Source organism: Lindgomyces ingoldianus, assembly GCF_010093535.1.
Source record: "Lindgomyces ingoldianus strain ATCC 200398 unplaced genomic scaffold BDR25scaffold_41, whole genome shotgun sequence".
Taxonomy (NCBI): domain Eukaryota; kingdom Fungi; phylum Ascomycota; class Dothideomycetes; order Pleosporales; family Lindgomycetaceae; genus Lindgomyces; species Lindgomyces ingoldianus.
The window spans coordinates 263655-286905 of NW_022985202.1; the positions used below are offsets into that span (position 1 = coordinate 263655).

Genomic DNA, 23251 nt, shown 5'->3' on the forward strand with positions numbered 1-23251 from the left:
ATCCGAGATTTCTTTCTAGTTGTGAGTCTCAAATTGTTTCTATTTCTCCTCGTGTTATGAAACTCTAGTTATTCAGCTCTTTCTCACCAAAGATGATATACGGCTAAAAGAGCTGACATTTTCTTAGATATGATGTTCAGCTCCATTCTACGGCGCGGCGAACAGAGTGAGGAGAAGTACTTAAGCTCGATGGTGCCAAAGCGTTGGCTATTGGCTTAGTTAAATTCATAGGAGTTGCCTGCATGAGTTTTTCCGTGGATGCCTAGGATATTATAATAAGCTTGTGTGTGGGTGTGTCTATCACTTTTGGTGGAGGCTGAGGACTCGAGGTCTGGCGGCGATCAACCGGAAGTGCGAAAAGGCTTGACTATCCTTTTACATAGTTAACCGCGCGGCAGGCAGGTCAGGAATCTCGGGCTGGCACTCTGGGATCTATCCAGTGAAGAGTGTATTTTCGCGCGCGTCATGCAGCGCCGGTGTTTCTCATCGCTAGAGGTAAACAATAGCCTCAACTGAATTTTATTTTGAGATGGCCAGGAATGAGTCAGTGCTCTCAGAATGATCTATGTGCAGTCATAACACGCTCGGGAGTTCAAGTTCCAGCTTGCCCAGCTGCGGAGGCATGGGTCGTGCCCCCCTGGTTGATGAGGTTGGCTTCTTTTTGGCCAAGAGAACATGAAGGACACTGAGTAAAGCTCACTAGAGGTGTAAGAGACTAAGACGCAATGCAAGACCAGAAGACCAGTACTAGCTTGAAAATTCACTGCTAAGCCAAGAAGAGGGTCCGACGAGAGTAGAGTCTATCTGTGGACCTCATGCTAGAATCAAGGAGCGCGTCGATAGGGTGCGAATATCTGCCCTGAATTATATATTCGTGTCATGTTCTACGTTAGGGGGCAAGATGCACTACAAGGGGTTTTTCTATATTAGCCAATATGATATACGCTGAGTTGCATGCATTCCCAAATACTTCATCAAAGCCTGAGGGTGAGTGGCCTTGCCCCGCACCACAGGACATATAACTATAACTCAGTATACCCCCCATGACTTATATGTATATAAGACTTGCACGTCTTAAGCCTGCTAAGGAAGCATGCTGGATTATTGATGGCCCGTGGGGTATAAAAGAGGTCCAACTCGGTGCTATCGTAGTAAGCAACCCATCGTTCATCGTTCTGGGTGTTTCGGACCGCTCTAGCTCTTGCGTGCGCATGAGGCACGGTAATGTCTTGCGTGAGGTTATGACGAATGCGCTTATGTGATATTGACAGGGTCCGAGGCCAAACAATCGATAAGGCAAATACGTTCTCTTTTATGTTTAAGGCTTTTCCTGCTGTTGAGGTGAAGCGGGCATACTCCCATTAGTATTGCGATCGAGGAGTAGTATAATTTCATGTCAGCTATGGGGATCGCAGTGTGAAGAGAAGAAGAGGCTCCAGGCAAAACATAAAGTAAGTTCATTTCCCCAGGTTGTTTCCACAATAACAGCTTGCCTTTTGCTCCCCGAGCTGTCGGAAAAACAAGGCATGACGGTGTGGATACCTAATCGGGAGCGCGGAGACGCAGAGTAAAGCCGCACTTAGGGTCACTCCAAGCCCCCTTGACTAAGAAAGGAAGGCAACATCGAAATGAGTGATTATCAATCGCATTTTAGTCTCCGCTTCTTGAAAATGTTGAACGTCCGGGTGAAGAGGCGCTCGGCACGGGGCGACGGGACACGGTTGTGTCAGATGGGCCGTTCCACTGCCAATGAGAAATCATAATAGGAGATGCGGGCACAGGAAAATCGTCTTTCGAGGCGACGATGATGCGCGTCATCTTCTCCAAGTTCGCGACTTTGGAATCCTGATACGAGTGCGAGCTGGCACGAGAAAACTGCTCGCGCCTAAAATAGCACTGATTTTCTGAAACTTTCCGACAGGCATTCGACCCAACAAGAGTTTTAATCGCGTGCGAGCAGGAGACAGGTGCCGGTGGGTGATGTGGACTCCCGGCGAGTGCGGGACACAGACGATGATAGACCGGGGAACGGGAGGAAGAGAGGGGAATGCAGGTCAGCGGAAGATGTAACCTTATTTGATTAATGCGGTGAGCAATCGAAACTGAGACAAGGGTGTGGTGCGATATAGGGCTGGATAACCCTTTTTTAGCCGGCTTGCGTCCTTGTGCTCTGGTACTTGGAATATTTTTGCATGGTAAGGCAGATCATGTGATGCAGCAAAGAATGAGGGATTTGAATGTCGTGGAACCTGCCGGTGACGCTGCAGGCACGACTGGGATCCCATCCAGCTTTGGCAGCCTGCATCGCAGGCGCAATATCTGAGGCTTCGGGGCATTCGGCGAGTCCGACGACGACTTCTTCATCTCCCGAGAGCGTGACAGACCAGGCAAGGAAGGCAGCACTCTTTTGGATAATAGACGTTGAACATGTCGGTAGTTTGGGGCTCGGGAAGGCGAAGTGTTTCGGGTAATATCAGGCCAGTTATGAAGTCGAGGAAACCTCCAAGCGAGGTGAATACGAGGGTCGATACAGCCCAAAACCTAGTACCGACATCATCTGCACTCAGTGCTCTGAAATCGTTCAGGCGTGGCTGCCAAATGAACCCGATGCCGCACCGGCTCTGAGCATTGCGCTGTGATCATGGACAAAAGAGGAAAACCATCACTTGCAGCCCAATTTTTGCTTTTGAAGCCATCGGAGGTGAGGCGGCATGGGGAAGAAGGCCGAAACTTTCCACGCTGCCTCACAAAGTTGTGCGACTTTACGAGGCGGCCGAACCGCCGTGCTGGTTACAAGACCGCATGGAGGCGGTAGATGTGAGGCGGCGTGATGAGGGGACGAGTTGGGCAGCGTGCAGAGTCAAAATTGAGGTGGCTGGTCGAGATGGCTGGCAATCGGATGCGATCAACTTGAGACACCAGATAGAGCTATGAGTGAATGCTCGTATGGATGTGTTGAGGTCGGGCGGTGATTCAAGATCTGCAACCAAGGCCGCGCCTCACCCTTCTCGCCCACTGGTTTGACGCCATTCTGCGCATGAGGATCTGAAGCTTGGACGCTGTGGCTCGACCTTTGGACTCTGGCATGTCTGGATTGTGAGCGATGCATGACGAGCAGGTCGCTGACGTCGTATCCTCCTCTGAGACGGGGGCGAGACACGAGCTGGACCAATCGATGGCGGCGAGGCCGCGTCGCTCGTCGATAGGCTGTGCGCGAAATCACAACATCACAACAGAAAGGCGCGCGAAAGCAGCGCGACAGCTCGCCGAGGCCAGCAAGCCGACGGCCGGGCAGCATGGCGACCGTTTAGGCGCCGTGTGCCGCCATAGGAATACGGGAGATTAGCTACAGGTGCGGGCGGGGGATGGGACTGTGACAAAGGGTGCGATGGGAGTCGGCCCCTAGCGCTTCGATGCAGCAGCAGCAGAAGTTTGCGGGGGGAGCGATATGTCTTCACGGGCATCTGAAAGAGCGTTTCGGAACGGACCAAGAGACGATGGGGATGATGGACCGTGGGAGTCAGCGGGATGTTGGGGCGCTTGGGAGAGCCGTGCAGGGTCGGCGTTGCAAGTCAGGGGCGCAGCAAATTTCAGCAGATTGGCCAATTGCAGCGGCAAAAGGGGCGCCATGGGGGGAAGGGACAGAAATTTCGTCCATCACGTTGGCTACGCGCCCGAAAATGAGACGGGCGTGCGACTGTGATTTGCCTACCCCAAAAGATTATTATTCTGTGCGTGGCAGCGCGATCTTAACATCGCGGGTCGCTGGTCGGGGGGGGGGGGAGGGTTCAGCAGCTGGGCTTCCCCGTAAGCGAGCGAACGAACGACACGTCGAGCCCCCGACACACCGCTTTGCAGGCACTCCCCAGGACGTCATCAGGCTTCTCCGGGCCTCTGCACACGCGCTGTCTCCCTCCTCGACGCTTCTGAACGGCGCGCTCCGGGGGCCCTCAGTGCGAGACATGAGCTTAGCTGTTGTGCGAGTCTAGAGACGCGAATGCCGGTCGTGGGCAGCAAAAGCAGAGAGTGGGCGACAACGATCCATGGCGGGCTAGGCTGGCAAAATAGTAGCGGAGGCAAGTTGTTATTTGTTCACGGATCCTTGAAATAATCGCTCGGACCACGGTGCTCAGCCAGTGGAGACCCAGCGAGGAGACCGCGCCTGCCCGAGCCGTCGAATAGAAAATGCTTTGCCCTCGCTCCCAAAACCAATCCAGTCTCTTCATCTTTTCCCTCCAAGCGTCCAATCACCCTGCACCACCACGCCTACCTATCACATCCGCCATCGCGAGTCCTGCACCACGACAGAGGCTCGTGGACCGGACGTCAAACGGCTCCAGTTGTGTGCACCCAACAAGCGCATCAGCACGCATTGCTTGCCTGCCCTTGCAAACTAATCCGCACGCGCCGGTAAGACAGCTGCCTACCCCCAAGCCTGCGCAGCAAACCAGCGCAGCGCAGCGCAGCGCCGCACCGAACCTCACCACCACCGAAATCTCGTGACTGCTATACGCTGCGGTGCGGACTGCACACTGCGCTTCGGTACGTCCTTTGTCAACCATCTTCTATCGCTGTTCTTCTGTCCCTGTCTGTTTGTCGCTGTCCTTCTTTCCACGGCCAACGCCGCGCTCTCAATAATTGGAGCTGCTGGGCCTGTCCCCGCGGCGCGCGACGCTTGTCGACCAACTGCTCACCTCAAATGCTGCCATGTCGTCGCCGTTCTGACAGTGCCGCATTAGGAAAGGGAACACACGGCTCGTAAACACGCTGTCTTGTATCGCGCTCCACTGCCAGCGACAGAGCTGCTACCCGCGAGAGTCAGCTGCGCGCTGCGACAATTTATATCACCATCCGCGCCCGTCGCTCAAGCTTTGCAGCCGCGGATAGAGTGCCATCGCCAGACAGCAAGCGTCACCCCCGCGACGGCGCAGCAACCCCAGTGAGCGCAATTGACGTGGATACGCTGCGTGCTGATTAAAGTCGGTAAGTCTGCTCGCCGCCATGCATGAACCCGCATTGCCAACGCATCACCTCCAATCGCCCACCCGCCAGCACATGACCACCCTCGACTTCCTCCAATTGCTCGACTCTTTGCACTACAGGCTAACTGACGACTGCTCTGATCAGTGTAAACAATTCTCTTTTTCTGTCTGGACTGGCGAACTGCTGCAACGGCCCTGACCCCACACGGCGCGGCCCTTTTGATCCCGCATCTCGACCATCTCTCGACTCCAAGCACGCTCTGCGCCAGCGCACCGCCTCACCATCCCGGTGCATCCAATCCCCCAAGTTGCGCCTCAAGTGAGAGCTGAGGCTACGGCCGTGCGCTCCCCCAGCGATTCCGCCTCATAAGCGTGGCCATTGACAACGCATCAAGCATCTGGCTCTGTGACGTGACCCTCCCTCCCCCCCCCAAGCCCGCCGCTGCGTGCCTAGATAGACCGGTCGTCCCGACATCGAGCCCCCGATCAGCAAACAAGAGCACTTTATCCACAAAGTCTTTAATCCAAGGACGGACCGACACGGCCTGCGACCCATCGTATCAGCTCAGCGCGACTCTTCACCTTCTGGTAAACTCCCCGTTTACATTGGCCCTACATATCCTCCAAGAGCACCCACCTATTGGCCGGCCGCTAATTTCGCCGCTGCTCCAGGCTTCAGCCCTCCGCCAGTCGTTGCGGCTCTTCAACTCCCCTCGCGTCCTTGCGCGCTCACAATCAACCGGTCGCGACTTCCGCCACAACAAGCGTCCCAATCATCTCCCTCGTGCGCGACTTCCACGCTGTGGCCCACTGAGTGTGATACACCAAAGGCCTCGCCCAAGTATCGATCCAGAAGTGAGGGTCTGTGCCCTATAGTGGCGTATCTGGGGTAATACTGGAGGCAACGCCGCCTGGATATCGCGTACTTTAACCTCATCTCTGTACTCCCCAAGGTATCCTGTACCTCAGGGACCAACAGACATGACTGATTACGCACAGTATCAGCAACCTCACCACGGGCATGCCCCGGCACATATGCAGAACTACGGAGCGGCGCCGAACCCGGCGGCGGGGAATACATCCATAACCTCCCCCACGCAACAACAGATGCATTCGTATCAACAACAGTCGCCAATACTTCCATCACAAGGCAACCCATACTCGCAACCTGGCGCGCCAAATCCTCAGCACTACCAACAGATCAATTATGCCCAGCAGAGCCACATCCCTCCGGGCATGCATGGACAGTATGGCATGTCCCCAACACAAGCAGCGGCCATGGCAACTGCTGCAGCTGCTGGGCCGGCGGGTTATTACGACCAGAACGCACTCCAAAGCCAACTTGCACAGGACCCTCGGGCGTCTCCACGCCTATCCGGCAATCAAATTAAGACTGATGGCCGCGTTGCTCCAAGATCTCCAACGTCGGTATCGAATTCCATGAGTGCCGGCGGCCTCCCGTCTCAGGTTCAGATGACTCCGAACCAGCAGATGCAACGACGGATGAGTACCCAGATCAGCAGCCCTGCTATGCAGCAGCCTCAACCCGTGATGAGCCATCCGGCTGCCCGGCCATCAGTTCCACCTCAAATGCCCCAGCAACCCCCGCCTGTTCAGCAGCATCAACAATCTCCCGAGCTTGTTGGCGGGGCACCGGCAGAGGAGGCGCCACTTTATGTCAACGCCAAACAGTTTCATCGAATTTTGAAGAGGCGACTGGCGAGACAGAAACTCGAGGATGCGCTGCGTCTCACATCCAAGGGGAGGAAACCTTACCTTCACGAATCAAGGCATAATCACGCGATGAGGAGGCCACGTGGGCCTGGTGGACGATTCCTGACAGCAGATGAAGTTGCGGCAATGGAGGCCAATAAGGGCGGCCCGGGCGAAGAGGATGGGAATAAGGAAAATGCCAACACTCCCGCCAAAGCGACGCAAGCTCAGCCTAGCTCCGGGTCAAAGCGGAAGGCTGCCTCGGCCCAACTTAAAGGGACTCCCTCCAACAAAAAAACTAAAACCGGGGCTCCAGTACAACGACCGAGCACTAGTGAGGATGACGATGAAGAGGACGATGACGATGCCGATGACGATGGTTGAAAGACTTGATTTCCATCTGGCATCTTGTTACACTTAACTTCTCAAATATCTCTCGACTTTTTGGACCTTTCATCTTAACCCCTTTATTTTTATTTTCATGAAATTACGAAGCGAGTGCTTTTTTGGTTCCACCGTGTGTGTTCTGCATGTTACCCCTTCCCTGTCTGTCAGTCAGCATTCAATCACTTGAAACCAAATTGATACTACACCATGTTGTCTTTAGCGATGGGAACAGGACGGATGGGATATGGGTCATACACTGGGTCGGTCGGTCGGATGGACGGTTGTGTTCATGGTGGGCAAGGGTTGCTTTCACCAAGGATGGAGTTTTATATATGTCGTCGGTGGATGGATTTGTGGACGGATGAGCGAGGAGAGATTTGTGTTGTGGCGAGCATTCATTCCTCCTCAGCCATGTTCGTCTCCGGATTGTTTTCTACTGACCCTCTGTTTACTCGCTCTCTCTCTTCTTCCTACTTGCAAGCTTTTCTCACAAATACCCTCACATTCGCTACCGTGCAATGGCTAGCATAAACACATTACGTTTCCCGCCCTCGCTCAACTGGCTAGGGGAAATAGCTGGTTGGGGTTGAGAGGGCAGGATATATTAGAAATGGCTATCCTTCATCGGATGAAAAATGGAAATTCACAACTTGGAAACTTCTTTTTTGGCAATTAAGGATTCCTTTCGAACTGAGGATTCCGTTCACTGATCTTATACCCTCCGAAGATATCTTTCCTTGTTGTGTTGCTTAACCGGTTTCCTTGGTCTCTTCTTCTGCATAGCGGATGGTGGTAATGCTGGAGGGAAGTTCTTGTTAGATTTTTCCAGCTTTACAGAATCTAAAGTGAAATTAAGGCCTTATTATGATCTAATAAGGCTATAACTATGCTAATGTTTAAGAAGGTTGCGTAACTGAACATGACTAAGGACACTCTCGGTCTACTTATTTACCTATCCCAGACTGGCAACCTATGGTCGCTGAGATCCACGCCTGTACATGCTAAATAGTGGATTTCTTTCTATAAAACTTTAGAGATTATTGCGCAGCTGCACTGTAATCCGTATGTTACTATTTATAAATGCCGATGGATGGTAGAGCTGCTGCGTATTACGACGGTTAAAGTGTTCAAGCCTTGAGGGAACTGCGTTTCCTGACATTAGGCCATGTCGACGACTCGTGGATAGAGTGTTTGCAAACATCTTAGAGTACCTCTTAGCTGTGGACGTTAAGACCGATTTGCTGACTAGAATCCTAGTTCTAACAATTACTACGCGGTGAAAGTCTATTGGTGCGATTTTGTCTAGGTCCGTTATGAGGAGGTCTACTGCCAAGCGTGAAGTCATGATCTATCAAGTCCAAGTAATGGAAAAGGACAAAGAATTACGGTAAAGGGTTTCAGGTGGAGGAATAAAGTTATTCTTGGTGCTCCTTTGGAAGGTGTTGAAATGGTGTTAGCAGAAAGAGAGATAACTGGGTAGTTATTGGGGAATCTCTGGCAAAACACTAAGGTAAGAACGCGAAGTAAGATCGGAGTTCCGAAGCTTCCAAGACGGCTCCTTCAGAATAGTATGAAAGACTTTGGTATTAAGCTCGAGTTTCTCGTTCGAGATCACTGCAAGTGCCAATGTCCAGGCCGCGGGCCACACTTGAAAGAAGCTGTCATTGATATCCAATCTCTATGCCATAAATTCCAGCAGGCTTGAAAAGGGATCCGAGCCCACAGAGTAGAAACTGTACTTGCCAGAGTAGAGCGTCAGAGGAGTTATCAGAAATCCGCCACCGATGACATGGTGATTACGAAGGGCCGAGATCGCGCACCTCGGCAACTATTGGGAATCGGTGCGGATCCTCATAGGTTAGGCTAACCTTATGCAATGCAGAACTAATAGATAGGACGTTCTACTCTTTGCGCTTTCTTCCCCACCGCTATGCTACACTTCCTTCAATTGCACGATGCCAAAGAGTCCGCCTGCGAGTGGGCCCGAGGAGGAGTTTGGAGATGTCCAGACCCTTCAGCCCCCCGGAGAAGGAGGTGAAGACAAGGGGAAGCTTGAGCGCCGAATTCGACTTAAAGTGGACTTAAGATTATGCAGCATTGCCGGTATCCTCTGTAGCCTGGATTTACTGGACTCTGGAGTCATCTCGAGCGCCTCTGTTACATCCATGCTGAGAGATCTCCATCTGGACCAGGGAAACAGATATTCAGTCTCCATTTTCATTTTCACGATTGCATCGATTGCTTTTCAGCTTCCGTCAACAATAGCGGTTAGGGCCTTTGGGCCTCGGATCTGGTTTTCCTTCATCACTTTCTGCTTTGGTCTAATCACATTATGCACGGCTTTTGTTCAGACCTGGAGACAAATGATCGGTTTGAGAATCCTCCTCGGTATCGCTATGTCGGGCGTCTACCCGGGATTGACGTACTTAATCAGCACGTGGTACACCCGAAAGGAACAACAACTACGCTTTGCGCTCATGCAGAGTGGCGAGGTCATTGTTCTCGCTACCGGCGGTATTGTCAACTTTGGCCTCAACCAACTCGAGGGCCACTCTGGAATCAAAGGCTGGCAATGGATGTTCATCGTTCAAGGCGCCATCGCTGCATTCATGGGCATCATCACGTATTGGTGGATGGTTGATTTCCCGGAGAATGCGCATCAGAGCTTCATGTTTCTTAATGAGGAAGAGAGTAAGGTTGCGGCGAGTAGAATTGAAAAAGACAGGGGAGATGTGATGGTGGATTCGTTTTCGTGGAAGAAGGTGCTCGTGCATGCAAAAGACCCCAAGGTTTACGGATTCTGCACGATGTACTTTCTGCAGAATCTGGTGTCAACATCGCTGTCTTATTTCCTGCCGATTATCCTGCAAGGCGGTATGCGATTCGGCACAAACAAGGCCATCTTGTTGTCTGCGCCACCGTACTACTACGCCGTCATCCCGGCAATCCTATCATCACTTGTTGGGGACAAGTTCCAGCTACGAGGGCCTGTCATCACATTCAACTCAATATGCCTCATCATTGGATTTTGCATGCTGGGATTTACGGACCAGGTCACCGTTCGTTATGTGGGGACCTACCTTGCTACTGGCGCATACGTGGCCAACTGGGCGGCATTGGCGACTTACCAGGCTAATAATATCGTTGGACAGTGGAAACGGGCGTTCTTCGCCGCGGCGGTCACGGCATGCAATGGTGCTGGTGGTATTGCGGGGAGCTTTATTGTGAGACAGTCCGAGGCGCCGCGGTATATGACAGCTATTTGGGTCTCGATTGGGTAAGTGTTTGTTCAGTATTTCTAGACATGGCCAGTTGACCTCCTGTTTAGCTCGCATATCTTGATCATCGGCTGCGTTGCTTCTTTTTCGGTGTACTTTTATATGGCGAATCAGCGGCAGGGGAAGGGGAAGAAGGTTATTGAGGGCACGGAGGGGTTTCGATTCACGTACTAAAGGATCAAAGGCAATCACCTTACTTCCGCTTACTGCCCATGTATTGAAGAGTCTTGTTCGTTAGCTCAGCACGAAACATGCAAAATGGATTTGATATGTCGGCACATTGACTGAATATTCAGAGAGCATTCAAAGGACATAAGGCTGTAAATTGAACCAGAACCTGGTATGTTTTGCAGGCCGATTAATGTTATATTTCTGAACTGTGGAGCTTTGTATACGAGACTCAATAGGAGGTAATTGGATTACCGCATTAGGCAGCATGAAGTAGCCCGCCAATCCCGAACCAGAACCTCGAGCTTGCATTCCCGCGAGGCATTAGAAAAGGCCAAAGGTGCTTCACAGCAACACAAAGAGCATAGAAAGATGGCAACCTGATGCAAACGCCTTCTCGAGCTCGAGCTAAGGGAGTACAAGCTGCAGGGACGATGCATCGTTGACGTCGTTGGCCGGGGCGGACCTGGCAAACGGTGCTATACCCGAACCGACGTGGCTCGTGCTTAGCTTTCGCAGCGAACAGCATCTGTCTCAGCTTTGGCTACCACCTCGACGGCCTCACACTCCACTTATCGCCTTTAATTCACTCCTCAGAGAGCTTCTTTCTCTGTTTCTTGTTGATACTTAACCTTCTCGCCCTAACAAACCCTCCCCCACGGCCCAAGCGCCACCGCGCCTCCCCTGCCAGCCCCCCTCGAACGTGCAACCTCATCCCCGTTGCCCTCCGCCCAGCTTATGCACTTTCATTCCGCTTCGTCGTCATCCGCAACACTAACCCTCCCCCCCCACAACATCCCGCTTCAGCTTCGAGGTGCGCCGCACCGCCGGCCGACACGATGGTTTTCCTAGGCATATTCCGCGCCATTTACGACTACGCTCCCCAGAGCGAGAATGAGCTCGCCTTGTCCGAAGGCGACATTTTGATGGTCCTGGAGAAGTCGACCGACGACGATTGGTGGAAGGCGAAGAAGAAGGTCTCTAGCGAGGACGAGGATGAGCCCGAGGGATTGATCCCCAATAATTATGTAGAAGAGGTAAGCTGCAGGTTACGCCCATGCATGCTGCCCAGCCTCGAGCCTCTCTGGTGATCGAGCCGTAACATACTCTGATGCACATGATACATACTTGGCTGCGTTCGTTGGCCGCATCACCTCGTCTGGTTGCTAACCGCATCTCCTGCTAGGCTGCCCCTCTCCAGAAAGCAAAGGCCCTCTACGACTACACCCGCCAGACCGACGAAGAGCTCTCCTTCAAGGAAGACGCCCTTCTCGATGTCTACGATACTTCAGACCCGGATTGGACACTGGTTGGGGTGGATGGAGATTATGGCTTTGCTCCGTCAAACTACATTGACGTGAAGGACAATGTCGCAGAGGTAACGTCCCCCGCATTGCCGGCCCGTCCACCTGCCCCAGCTGCGCCTGCCCCAGATTCGGACGATGAACAGCAGCCCCCAACCCCCGACAGCCCTGTCCATCAGAGCCCTGCTGCTGCTCTCGCAGGCATTATTCAGAAGAAGTCTGAACAAACCGCGGCTCCGCGGGGAGCTATCTCACCCCCCCCTAATATTCGTCTTCCTCCTCGTAAAACCGTGCAATTCACTCCAGAAGAATCGGACGAGGATTCCGCCCCGCCGCCTCGACTTCCGAGAAGACCGGAATCGCAGCAAATCTCGCCTCCCATTACACAATATGCTTCCCCGCGATCTCCCGAATCACCACCTGCAACAGTGGTCTCCCCTCCCGCTCGAAGCGTTACGTTCGACCAGATCGACACCGAAGACCGCCAGCCTCGAACACCCCTCTCCGCTTCCGGATACCATCTCTACAACATCCACGAGTATTTGTCGCAGCCGGGCAAGAACAAGAAAATGCCCATGGTACTAGGCATCAATGTCCCTAAGGGCGTGATTATGATTGCGCCTCCGAACTCTCGTGATGGACCGCAACAAGAATGGTCGGCGGACAAGCTCGAGTTATACTCCCAAGAGGGGAAGCACGTCTTCTTGGAGCTGAAAAGACCTAGTAAGAGTGTGGACTTCCATTGCGGAGCAAAGGATACCGCGTCAGAGATTATGGAAGCGCTCAGTGAACTGTCTGGTCTTGCAAAGGCTTCGGGGCTCCGAGAAGTCCTTGCTGCAGGCTCTGGGCACTCGAACGTGCAAAAGAAGGGACATATGCTGTTCGACTTTATGGCTCAGGGGGACGACGAGGTCACGGTCGGCCTTGGAGATGAGGTGTTGATTCTCGATGATTCGGCAAGTGATGAGTGGTGGAAGGTTCGGCGGTTGAAGAACGGCAAAGAAGGAGTCGTGCCATCTAACTACGTCGAAATTACAGAAACCGTCCCCATCGCCTCCTCCTCGAGTCGTTCCGGAATCAACGCTGGACGGTCGGTGACAGAGCAGAATAGATTGGAGGAGGAAGACCTTACGCGCCAAGTCTCTAAATCGAACAGACGGCATGATAGCGATGTTAGGGCTGATCAGGTAGGACCTGGCCTGCACTTACCTGCGCGTCATTCTAGTCTTATGCAAGCGAATGTTGACCATCGTCGCACATCACAGAGAAGCAAACGCGAAAGCACCGCAAAGGACTCAAAGTCCTCGTCCAAACCGAGTGAGTAATTATCTAGATTTTCCTCCCACTTCACACTATAACATTTCGCTGGATCAGACCCTGGCATGGTCGTAGCACATGATAATTCTTGTCGTTTCGGGCACAAACACCACCACCATTATTCAATTTGCTAACTTGTTAACTAGATCCTAACAGAGTACGGACTTGGACCGATCGATCCGGATCTTTCAAAGTCGAGGCGGAGTTTTTGACTATAAAAGATGGCAAAATTCATCTCCACAAGGTGAATGGTGTCAAGATTGCTGTGCCTGTCCCGAAGATGGCCATAGAAGATTTGGAATATGTTGAGCGTGTAACGGGCATCTCTCTAGACGACGATAAGCCCCTATCTGATATCAAACGCAAGAATACCCAGCGCGCCAAGGAGCAAGCGGCTCGCTCGACCTCAGGAATCACCGTCGAAAAGAAGCCGGAGTATGACTGGTTCGATTTCTTCCTGCAGTGTGGTGTCAACCTGCAGATCTGCGAACGATACGCCATGGCGTTCCACAAAGATCAGATGGGCGAGGAGAATCTTCCAGATATCTCAGACAAGCTTTTGCGGACCTTGGGCTTGAAGGAAGGGGATATTCTGCGAGTCATGAAATATCTCGACAACAAGTTTGGACGCACCGCAGAACGAGAGAAACGAAGTGTTAGCTTTGGAGGCGCGTCTGTAATCGAAGATGGCGATGAAGCGAATGGCAGTGCTGGCGGACTCTTCTCCGGGCCTGGTGGTGTGCTGAGAAACAATACTCGTAAGGGACGTCCTGCTCCTCCGGTGCAGACCAACGACGTCGTGGATCCGAAGGCTTTTGAGCAGAAGACTGATGATACGGTTAAGAAGCCAGTTGATTCAACAGCGACTCCTCTTGCTTCCGCGCCGGTCCCTGAAAAGAAGGTGGAAGGATTTGACGACAATGCTTGGGATGTTAAGCCTTCAAGACAGCCATCTACATCTGCACCCGCACCTGCACCAGCTGCATCAACACCTCCGGCCGCAACACAACCTCCCGCTCCTGCACCGGCGCCCACTGCGCCTGCGCCTGCACCTGCACCTGCACCTGCACCTGCACCTGCACCTGCTCCTGCTCCTGCTCCACAAGTACCTGCTCTCACAGGATCTTTAGGCGAGCTTTCAATTCTCATGCCCGCGATCAAACCGGAAGTTACAGCCGCACCTTCAGCCGCCCCCCCAGCAGTGTCCCAACCACCTCCTCAGCCGGTGCAGCCTACTGGAGCCGCCCCATCACTCTTCGATCAAGTGGCCGCCGTGCAGCCACTTCCACCCCAACAGCTCGCTCCTCCGCGGATGAGGCCCCAGGCGCCTCCCCAGCAGAACCAGGGAGGTCTCATCGCTCCTCCACCCCAGCGAGCTTCATCTGCTCCCCAAAATCCACAACAGAGTGCCTTTGGACCTCCGCCGCCATTGCAGCCCCAACTTACGGGATATGGGGGCGCTCCAAACATGCACACCCAGGTCGCTCCACCGGGTGCTAGCCTGCAAGATCTTAACATGCAACGTCTACAGCAGCAGAGCCTCCAACAACAGATGACTGGCTTCCCGCAACAAAACCAAGGTTTCCAGTTCCAGCAAAATGGCATCATGCCTCAACCGACTGGGTACAACACGATGTCCCCTCCACCAATGCAGTCTCAACCGACGGGATTCGCGCCCTTCCAGCAATCACAGCCGACCAGCTTCCAGCAAGGATTTCAACCGGGCATGCAACAGGGCTTTCAGCAGAACGCCAGCCCTTTTGCAGACCCACCACGACCGCCATTCCAACCAATGCAATCCCAACCCACAGGGTTCCAGTCTTTCTCTCCTCAACCACTTAACCCGCAAGCTACTGGAATCAACCGATTCCTACCTCCCGCAATCCAGCCCACACCAACTGGATTTGGACAGACGCAGAGCCCTCCACCGATGCCACCGATGCCGCCTATGCCTCCGATGCCTCCGATGCCACAAGCGCAACCTCTTGTTGCACAGAAGACGGGACCGGCGCCGTCGATTAGGTTTGGAGTACAGCCTGCGAAAAAATTAACGCCTCAGCCGACGGGGAGAGCGAATTTGGCCAAAGCTAGTAAGTCTCCAATTAATCTGGTTGTTGTTGATTTTGTTGTTGGATGCGAGCGGCTAACAAGTAAATCAGCACCTCAGAACCCGTTCGGTTTCTAATTTTTCGAGTAGATTATGATGGATTTTTTGCTCTACCCTACCCGTTTATCCTTATTCGAATTTCGTATGCTCGGTGAATTAGCTCCAGGATATGCTCGTTCTCACACATATAGGTACTGTACATAACCGGCCGGACTCAGATATTGGGTCCAACCATGTCTGATGAAGGGGGTGCATGGGGATTCTCGCATTTATGCCAGCATTCTTCTGTCGCTTATAACTTTCTGCATGGCGCGTTGCTTCTGGATGGATGGATTCGTTCGCTTTTACTGGTACTGGTACTGGTACTGGTTGTGTGATGCATGCATATAGTTAGGTGGATTGGTGCCAATGGCTTTTACTTTTGGAGGTTAGGGCGAGGGGAAGTGGAGGGGTGGATGAAAGGATATATACCGAGTCGGTGGAGGGGATGAGCGGCACATCCGAAGGGTACCTTGGACACTATTCTCGGAGGAGGATTGAAAATATTGGAGGCTCTAAGATTAGGATATGATGAGTGAGGAGTGGATGTATGTTTTGGTGGAGGATTTTGTGATGCGAAGAGATGGCGTGGCAATGCGATGTGATGTTATGAGATAGGGGTTGGGGTAGATATTTTAATGCATGATAGAGTATGAATTTTTTAAGAACTGCTGTTCGAACACTTCGCCTTCTTTTCTCAGTCATTCTGCTAGATATCCATAGACATGCTTGTCAGTCCATGTATGTACTGGAGAGGTTAAGGACGTGGGTTGTTTTGTTGCAGTGGTGAAACGCCTGTGATGCGAAGCTTTGCCAAGGAAGCTTAGCAGCGCCCCGAAGATTTCAAGACGGGGCTGGCAGGTGTCGCAGATGGCGTTCGATCCAGCCATGACGAAGCTCTCTCTCTCTTTGCACCAGCCTCAATTGCCGTGTCAAATCATGGGAAGGTACTGACAGAGGTTTCGCCACAGGACTACCGTTTGAGGAATAGGTACAAGGATAATGGCGCAGTGCTTCCATGTAATTTAGGGGACTCGTAATCCCGGGCTTCTTACCTGGATCGTTATTTGCGGACGCGGACGCCGGGATCGCAAGGGCTGGGCAGAGACAGATGGTGGCGCGCCCTCCCCGCCTTCGAGGTGACATAAGAGGTGCAGGTGCTCCCTTCATCTGTCAGTCTTCTGATCAAATCCGCAACATCTCCTACCTCACGCTTCACAACAATCTCCTTTAAGGATAACTCCTCCCTACAAACCCAATTCAAACGCTTCTTCCTTGCTCCCGCGATTGACCCCAGGACGACACCCCCGTGAGCTCAGAACTAGCGAGCTCGGTCTCCCAGATTCCGGCCGATCACCGCGCACCCACCGCGTAAGGCTTCGACTGAACCTAACAAAACTTTGTCGCAAGCCTTTTCTCCTCACTCATCCTCTGAGCTTTGTGAATCCTGTCATCCCCCCATACCTACATACTTTGCGAGACAAATATAGATAGCGAGATAAAAGATCACAATGTCTGCGAGCCAATACTATCAGTCCAACGACCCGCAGTATCCACCGCAGAGGTCGGTGTTTTCTTTTTGTCCACCAACAACCCTCCACGCTGGGGAAATAAGCAAAACCCCACCCCCGTGGTCTTGCGTTGACAGCACATCCTCGCGGACAATGCGACAGAACGCTAACATATTCCGTCCAGCTACGGCCCACCCCAAGGCCAATACGGTGGACAGCCACAATACTATCCGCCGCAGGGACATATGCAATATCAACCGGGTCCGCCGCCGCCACAGAAGCAGAAGAAGAATCGAGGATGCTTAGGCGCTTGGTGAGTACACAAATCATAGGGTCGATTTGGATCGAGTAGGAGCTGACGGGGTTTAAGTCTTGCGGCCTTGTGCTGCTGCTTTGTTTGTGAAGAGGGATGTGAGTGCTGCGCGGAGTGTTGCGAGTGTGCGGAGGATTGCTGTTAAACTGTCCCGACCGACCGCCATCCGAGAACGGCGGTGCGATAATTGGCGAATGGGAGACTGAGGCGAATATGCATTTCGATCGATAAACGCTGGCTGGCTGGTACACGATGACTTGCAAAAACCCTGTGGTTTTAATGTACTGTTTGCGGGACTGACCTTGGTCTGGGGAAGAGGATACCTGGAGAAGAGGATACCTGGAGGGGACGGCTTTCCTGGGAAGCACACAAACATCACCCGTGGTTTCTCCTTTCTCGTCTTTTTTGGTCCTCTTTTAATGCCTTTCTTTAGGCCTTCCATTATCTCGGTTCGTAATGATATATTTCATTCCCTATAAGTTCTGCCTGTCTTGGAGGTTTGGACATTTTCATGGTGATATCAGCATATCAGTTGAGACCACTGCCTCGCGGCTGGTGGATAGTCACCTATGAGTAGGTACGTGTTTTCTGCCTTCGCTTGCTATTATGAGATGCTCTGCGATTCTAGCACCCTAGGTAGTTCATCGTTTACGATATCATCACCTCCCCGGTAAGTGCTACTCAACTCTCCAAGCTCAATTGTAAGTCGTCAGTTCCCTCTGTGCAGCTGTGAAGACTCTAGTGGCTACAGTCCCAAAATAGTTCAAAGGGACCTCCAGTTCCCCATTCGAGTTTTCTAGGAAAACGGCAATTCTGGTCGAATGTTCTCTCGTGACCCGAAACGAAAACGGAGAAAGCCTATCAATCCATAATGTCGTATGCGACTGGCCAGAAGCCTATCTAAGCCGGGATAATGAGAAGGAAATGCTTCAACTAGCGGGGTATTAGCGCTACCTTCGCTGTCTCACGTTAAGGCGACTAGGACTTTTGGCCACCAGCTCCACGAATCTTACCTCACGTATTTTGGGCACTTGGCGATTCGACACATGGGACGGTAAGCATGGGAATAGTACTTGCTGCGGCGCATTCACGGCGATGATCACTCGACACAGCCATCAAGATTTTCACCAATATCATGACGTTTATCGATACCGGGCAGGATTCCGACTCTCGGCAAAGCATATAACAAGCGTCAAACTTGCAACTATCTATGAACTTGCTGGATAGACAGGAAAAGTTAGACAACTTCTTCAATATACGATATCGAAGATGACGACAGACTCTACCTACCGCACCATGTACGTTGATTGCTAGAGCATACCTCGCTTGGATCTGCAGCCAGGAAGCTGCCTGAGGACGCTGATAAACAGCGTCTCAACTTCTGCCGGGAAGGTAAAAACAGCTTGGTGGCCGACCACCCGGCTATGTCATTGGTTTAACTGAGTCTAGTTTCGATGTATTCCCACGAGGGATATTACGAAGAGACCATTATTTTCCTATAACAGGGTTCGCGAAACCTATGAAAGTACGTTAGGCGTCTACCGCCTCCGGATATTTAGTATTTGTGCTGAATTTTGGTCACTTCCTGATGCGTGGGATGCAGGAGATAAGTCCGAGGCCTGGGCATTACCCTCTCTAGCATGGTGCTTGAAGAAAGCATAAGAATAAAGTAGAACCATGGAGGTATTCACAAAACAGATTGATTTGAAATCCCGTGAATGAAGTCTAATATGAAATAGCTTGTTATCTAGCTTATTGTACAGCTGATAAATTGGAATGAAGCTGGCAAAAGATATCTAATTAACGCCGCAGAAATGCTACAGAATGGCCGCTCGCTATGCATACATGCAATACCTAGATGAATGAAATGGAAAGGAATATCCCAAGCCTTTAATCCAGACTCATGAAAACATCCTTCAATCCTGTGTAATCCGGAGTCCCAAGACCCGACACGGGATCCCAGCCCTCAACAGCCTCAAATCCATCCGTGTCGCATCCCGGGTTGCTTCCAGACGTGATATCGCGGGCGTATTTATCGGCATACTTGTACAACACGGGATTCAGGAATCCAACGCTGCTCTTACCCGCCTTTATCCGCTCCTCGTTGATGAGGGAAATCATGGATGCGAAGAGGGGAGCAGAAGCGGAAGTGCCGTCGACGGCACCGACTTCGCCGCCAGTATAAACAGCATAGTTGTGGCCGTTGGCAGAGATATCGGGGAAAGCGCGGACTTTGCCTGAATTGTTGAATTTTTCCTTGCCAAAGGGAAGGTCGGCGTTCTTGAGGAAGTTGGATACGACGTCTTTTTGCCAGTCGGGGACACTAAAGACCTCGCTGAAACCTCCACCGGACTTGACGACTGAGTTGATAGCGACTTCAGGCTGGCCGTTAGACTCGAGTGTTCCGGCGAGGTCGTTGTTCGATTCATCGAGCTGCGTGGCGCCGACTGCGGTGACGTATGGGCATGTGGCTGGGAAGTCGGGAGCGAAGCGGTCGTCCATGCACTCGCCGCTACCGCCAGCAACACCGTCGTCGCCAGAAGAGTAGATGACAGAGACACCTTGGAGGCCGAGTTTCATGTATTCGTTGCAAACAGTCTCCATGTAAGCTGGCGTGAGTTCGTTCTCATTCTGGCCCCATGACACCGAGACAACCTTCGTCTTCATGAAGTTGACATTGCCCGCATCATCCGTAGAATCGTTGCCGACCTCGTACAAAGTGATGTTTTGAGGGTAGGTCATGGCCATAGCGTACTGGATGTCCAGATTAGACTCACCATGAGTGTTGAAGTCGCTAGGGTTGGATGTATCAAGCTTCCCTCCGAGGATTGAGACGAATTCGGGCCGAGCGCCAACAGCCTTCGGGGTGTAGTTTTTAAAGAATCTATCGAGATCTTCCGCGATATAGGTATCTGAGTTATATTCCACGATGCCGAAGCTGTTCTCTTCGCACGGCTCCTCGGAGGGCTCAGGAATGTTGTAGAGTGCTTTAAGGCATGATGGAGTGATCATATTGAAGCAGTCTTGAAGCGTGGTGGTGTTGTCGTCCTTGGAGAAAGGTTTGTGCGTGTCTCCGAATGGCTCGTGGTAAGGAGCGCGGGAGATGTCTCGCTTAGACTTGACGTCGAAGTGAAGAGTGGGAGTGATGATGTTAATGTGCTTGCTGACGTGTTCTGGAACGCTGTATTCTTCGCAAGCAACGTGGTTGCGACCAGATTCATCGTGCTCGTAGACAAAGTACTCCGTCTTGAGGAGCTCTTCAGCATCCTCGATTGACAGATCAAACTCGAGAGTGTGAAGAGCTCCCCCAACCTTCACAGAGGAGGAAGGAATGCCATGGTGAGTCAGCCACTGCAGGACTGTGTCTCGGCTCTCCTCACTGGGAGCGAAAGTCTGAGTGACCTCTTCGATCGACCAATGTTTGCCGTAATTCTTGGACAACGGGTTGGAGACGGAGTCAAGGAACTCAGGTCCTCGGTGCCAGTTGTTTTGCTTCAAACCAACGCGAAAAGGAAGACGAGTCGAAGGGTTCATCCTTGACCTTTTTGCCCATTTGGCAGGCACTGAATTTCGCTTTTCATGAACAACATGACTGTTGGTGGAAGTAGTAGGAAGACTAGACGAAACAGCAACGAGAGCTGCAATCGTTGGTAGAAGGAAATGCATGGTGAAGAGAGACGCAAGCAAAACGGAAAACTTAAGAGATGCTTTGAAGTGAATGAGTTGATGATGACTATGAAGGGAGGACTTCGAACAAACCTATATACCTATCATCCAGGCGTCCCAAGACTGTCACTTGGGCTGTACTCTGGAGGACATCCTCACAAAGACGTAGAGGGGACCTCTACGCCCGGCCAAGCCACAGAATCCCTCATAGAGGTTCTAAAATGATCCTATAGATCTGAAACTGGGCTTCAGAGCAAGCATCTCTCGGCCCCTCGCTTGTTCCCGCTGCGCCGCATGCCATGTCAAGGCCATTGCTGATTCGTTGTAAACTGAACCGGCAGGAATGAAGGAGGGTAAACGACGATTGAATGATGACGGGGGATTTTGAGAACCTGGCCAGGATCGCCTGAAACGTGATGCATGAGATATAATCCAGAGGTGCACCGCCTGTCTAAGCGATTGGGGGAGTGTTGGCCTGACGCTTGTTCACAGGGCTTAGCTAAGCTTTGATGGAGGTTGTATTGATCCTAAGAAAACAGAATCTCAAAAGGAACAAGGAAATCTGCCCAACTAATCGAACAAAATATAGCAACTTTGAGGGACGAGTTCTCATAGAAGTATTAAGAGAGGACGCTTTTCTTCCCAAGGCGAGTCCGAAGAGCCTCTCCTCGAGTATGACAGTGAAAAGAAGGGGGATGATGCGACAGGTACGTTCATTCGTTCGCTAATAATGAATCCGAGACGATTACTCAGAAAAAGTATGACGCAAGGTCCCCTGAATGAAGGCCAGGGAATCGCAGCTGCTCTGCGTGGCTCAGGCTTCAAGGTTGAAGTTGCATATGCAGATAATGCATGGGGCGAGAAAGTGGCTGTGGCCTCCGCCAAGGCCACGTTGGAGCAGTTTGTGGGTCTTTGCACGTGCTCAGCCTGAGCTTGTTCATGCGGATGCCTATTTTTGGCCGACAATCAAGAATCACGACAAAATGCACTCCGGTGGAGTTTTTCAAAGCCTTGCGATTCTTGAGGGTTCGTTGCGTGTAGATGATTTCACGTGCTCGTTCTAAGCCCTTGGTTAACTACACTCCTAAGAAACATTATCTCGTCCCACCGTCGAAACTCTTCATGAACACAGCCCGGGAAAAGGTTGCTCGGTAAAGCTCTGACTCTGCACGACCCAGTCAGCGTTGAGATTTTGATGCTCTGTGGGTCAGCCTGAGCCTCTATATTGAAGTCAAATAATACAGACCCCAAAATCCTAAAACAGAGCAGGAAGGCTCGAGAACAGCTCCCCTCGGAACCCGTTCGGTAATTGGTGAAGATGGTTGACTTGAAAGGAAGGGGAATATCTAGTTGTACGGCCATGTCACTGAGTGCAAAGCCTGGGATGACCGTTTTTCGAGAACGAGTAGATATGGCGCTTGGGAGAAACAACACCCGGAGCAGCAACAGGTGATTCTTGAGCTGTTTGTGTCATTGGCCTAGGAGCCGCAACATTCAGCAAATCGGAGCTATTCAACGGTGATATCCGATCTTGAGGATCATGTTCTCCACCACGAGACAACAGTGCCAATGATGCGTAGCACGGCTTAGCGAAGCCGCTCATTTGTTAAAGGATAATATCGCCCGACGCAGCCACAAAGCCGTTCAGTCGACCGGTGAGTGCCAGCCCACAAAATCATGCAAGTCTGAACGTCGATTTTACAGAGGATCATTCGTATTCCTTGCCACATTTTACCACAATGCTAGGGACTGGAATGAATTGACTGCGCATTGTTGTCCTGATGTATGAATCGAATTATTCATAACACCACAAAAGAACTTGAGTTGTGCAACGGAGGACAATTGAAGCTAAACACATTCCTGGACCAATGGATGGATCGCATGTTGTGAAAACGTGCACGGCGTGAGTAGAACCTGGATAGCGGGAGGAACTCCCTGGCCAGCGGATGGGTCGAAGCGCTCGAGGTTGTACTAGAGGGAGCTTGAAGATATGAGCCAGAGCAGACCGCTTTCGTTCGAGACTCAATAGCTGAGAAATTCTACAGAAGACTATGTGAAGGATACTAGCAACATGCGGTAGCAATTTGAATAGATTTGCGGCTTAATACCCCAAGAATAGTCGAGGGCTGGGCATCATTTGACACCTTAATCGAGAATATCTCTGCAATAATTACCATTCTGCTCAGGCTTGATCATGTATTCCAGTCGGGGATTCCATCAAACGAACAGAATTGCGCGTCGGGCTTGGTTACCGTGCACTCTAGAGTTGGGCTTGAGGTGTAATGTCCGTCTGGACTGCAGATGGAGAGGTGTTGGGCAGAAGCAGAGAGCAAGACCGGGAGATTCAGAACAAACCCAAGAGGAAACAGGAGTTCATGCCTTCGGGCCTATCCTTGCACATGACGAAACCCGTTGCTCCTTCTCCGGCGCCACCGTGTAAATTTCGCGAGACTACCCCTCAATTCT

The 23251-nt window shown here is 51.8% G+C and overlaps 5 protein-coding genes across 5 annotated transcripts; 3 read left to right on the forward strand and 2 right to left on the reverse strand.

Annotated features, from left to right (window-relative positions):
• Positions 1-28: 28 nt before the first annotated feature.
• On the reverse strand, positions 29-3630 carry BDR25DRAFT_360943 (uncharacterized protein; the record flags this gene model as incomplete). Its single annotated transcript, XM_033696330.1, has 21 exons — positions 29-62; positions 88-214; positions 305-331; positions 389-552; positions 581-695; positions 743-800; positions 908-996; positions 1072-1228; positions 1270-1400; positions 1481-1578; positions 1606-1663; positions 1713-2102; positions 2141-2358; positions 2404-2633; positions 2667-2739; positions 2767-2888; positions 2918-3080; positions 3113-3207; positions 3261-3346; positions 3379-3408; positions 3459-3630. The coding sequence occupies 21 exons, from the start codon at positions 3628-3630 to the stop codon at positions 29-31; spliced, it is 2637 nt and encodes an 878-aa protein (XP_033541880.1).
• A 50-nt stretch (positions 3631-3680) lies between these two features.
• BDR25DRAFT_396436 (uncharacterized protein) lies at positions 3681-5443 on the forward strand (the record flags this gene model as incomplete). The annotated part of the gene is made up of 7 exons (XM_033698434.1): positions 3681-3731; positions 3786-3977; positions 4015-4067; positions 4138-4410; positions 4457-4712; positions 4740-4983; positions 5128-5443. The coding sequence occupies 6 exons, from the start codon at positions 3681-3683 to the stop codon at positions 4941-4943; spliced, it is 1029 nt and encodes a 342-aa protein (XP_033541881.1). The 3' UTR covers positions 4944-4983; positions 5128-5443.
• Positions 5444-5657: 214 nt separating this feature from the next.
• On the forward strand, positions 5658-7184 carry BDR25DRAFT_92356 (uncharacterized protein). Its single transcript, XM_033699246.1, has one exon. It carries the CDS (start codon positions 5964-5966, stop codon positions 7077-7079), a length of 1116 nt encoding a protein of 371 aa, XP_033541882.1. The 5' UTR covers positions 5658-5963; the 3' UTR covers positions 7080-7184.
• A 1853-nt stretch (positions 7185-9037) lies between these two features.
• Positions 9038-15334, forward strand: BDR25DRAFT_328860 (uncharacterized protein; the record flags this gene model as incomplete). The annotated part of the gene is made up of 7 exons (XM_033692415.1): positions 9038-9116; positions 9159-10359; positions 11343-11565; positions 11715-13019; positions 13098-13149; positions 13296-15239; positions 15309-15334. The coding sequence occupies 7 exons, from the start codon at positions 9038-9040 to the stop codon at positions 15332-15334; spliced, it is 4830 nt and encodes a 1609-aa protein (XP_033541883.1).
• Positions 15335-18985: 3651 nt separating this feature from the next.
• On the reverse strand, positions 18986-20896 carry BDR25DRAFT_295840 (subtilisin-like protein). Its single transcript, XM_033688873.1, has one exon. The coding sequence runs from the start codon at positions 20783-20785 to the stop codon at positions 19010-19012; it is 1776 nt and encodes a 591-aa protein (XP_033541884.1). The 5' UTR covers positions 20786-20896; the 3' UTR covers positions 18986-19009.
• Positions 20897-23251: the final 2355 nt, after the last annotated feature.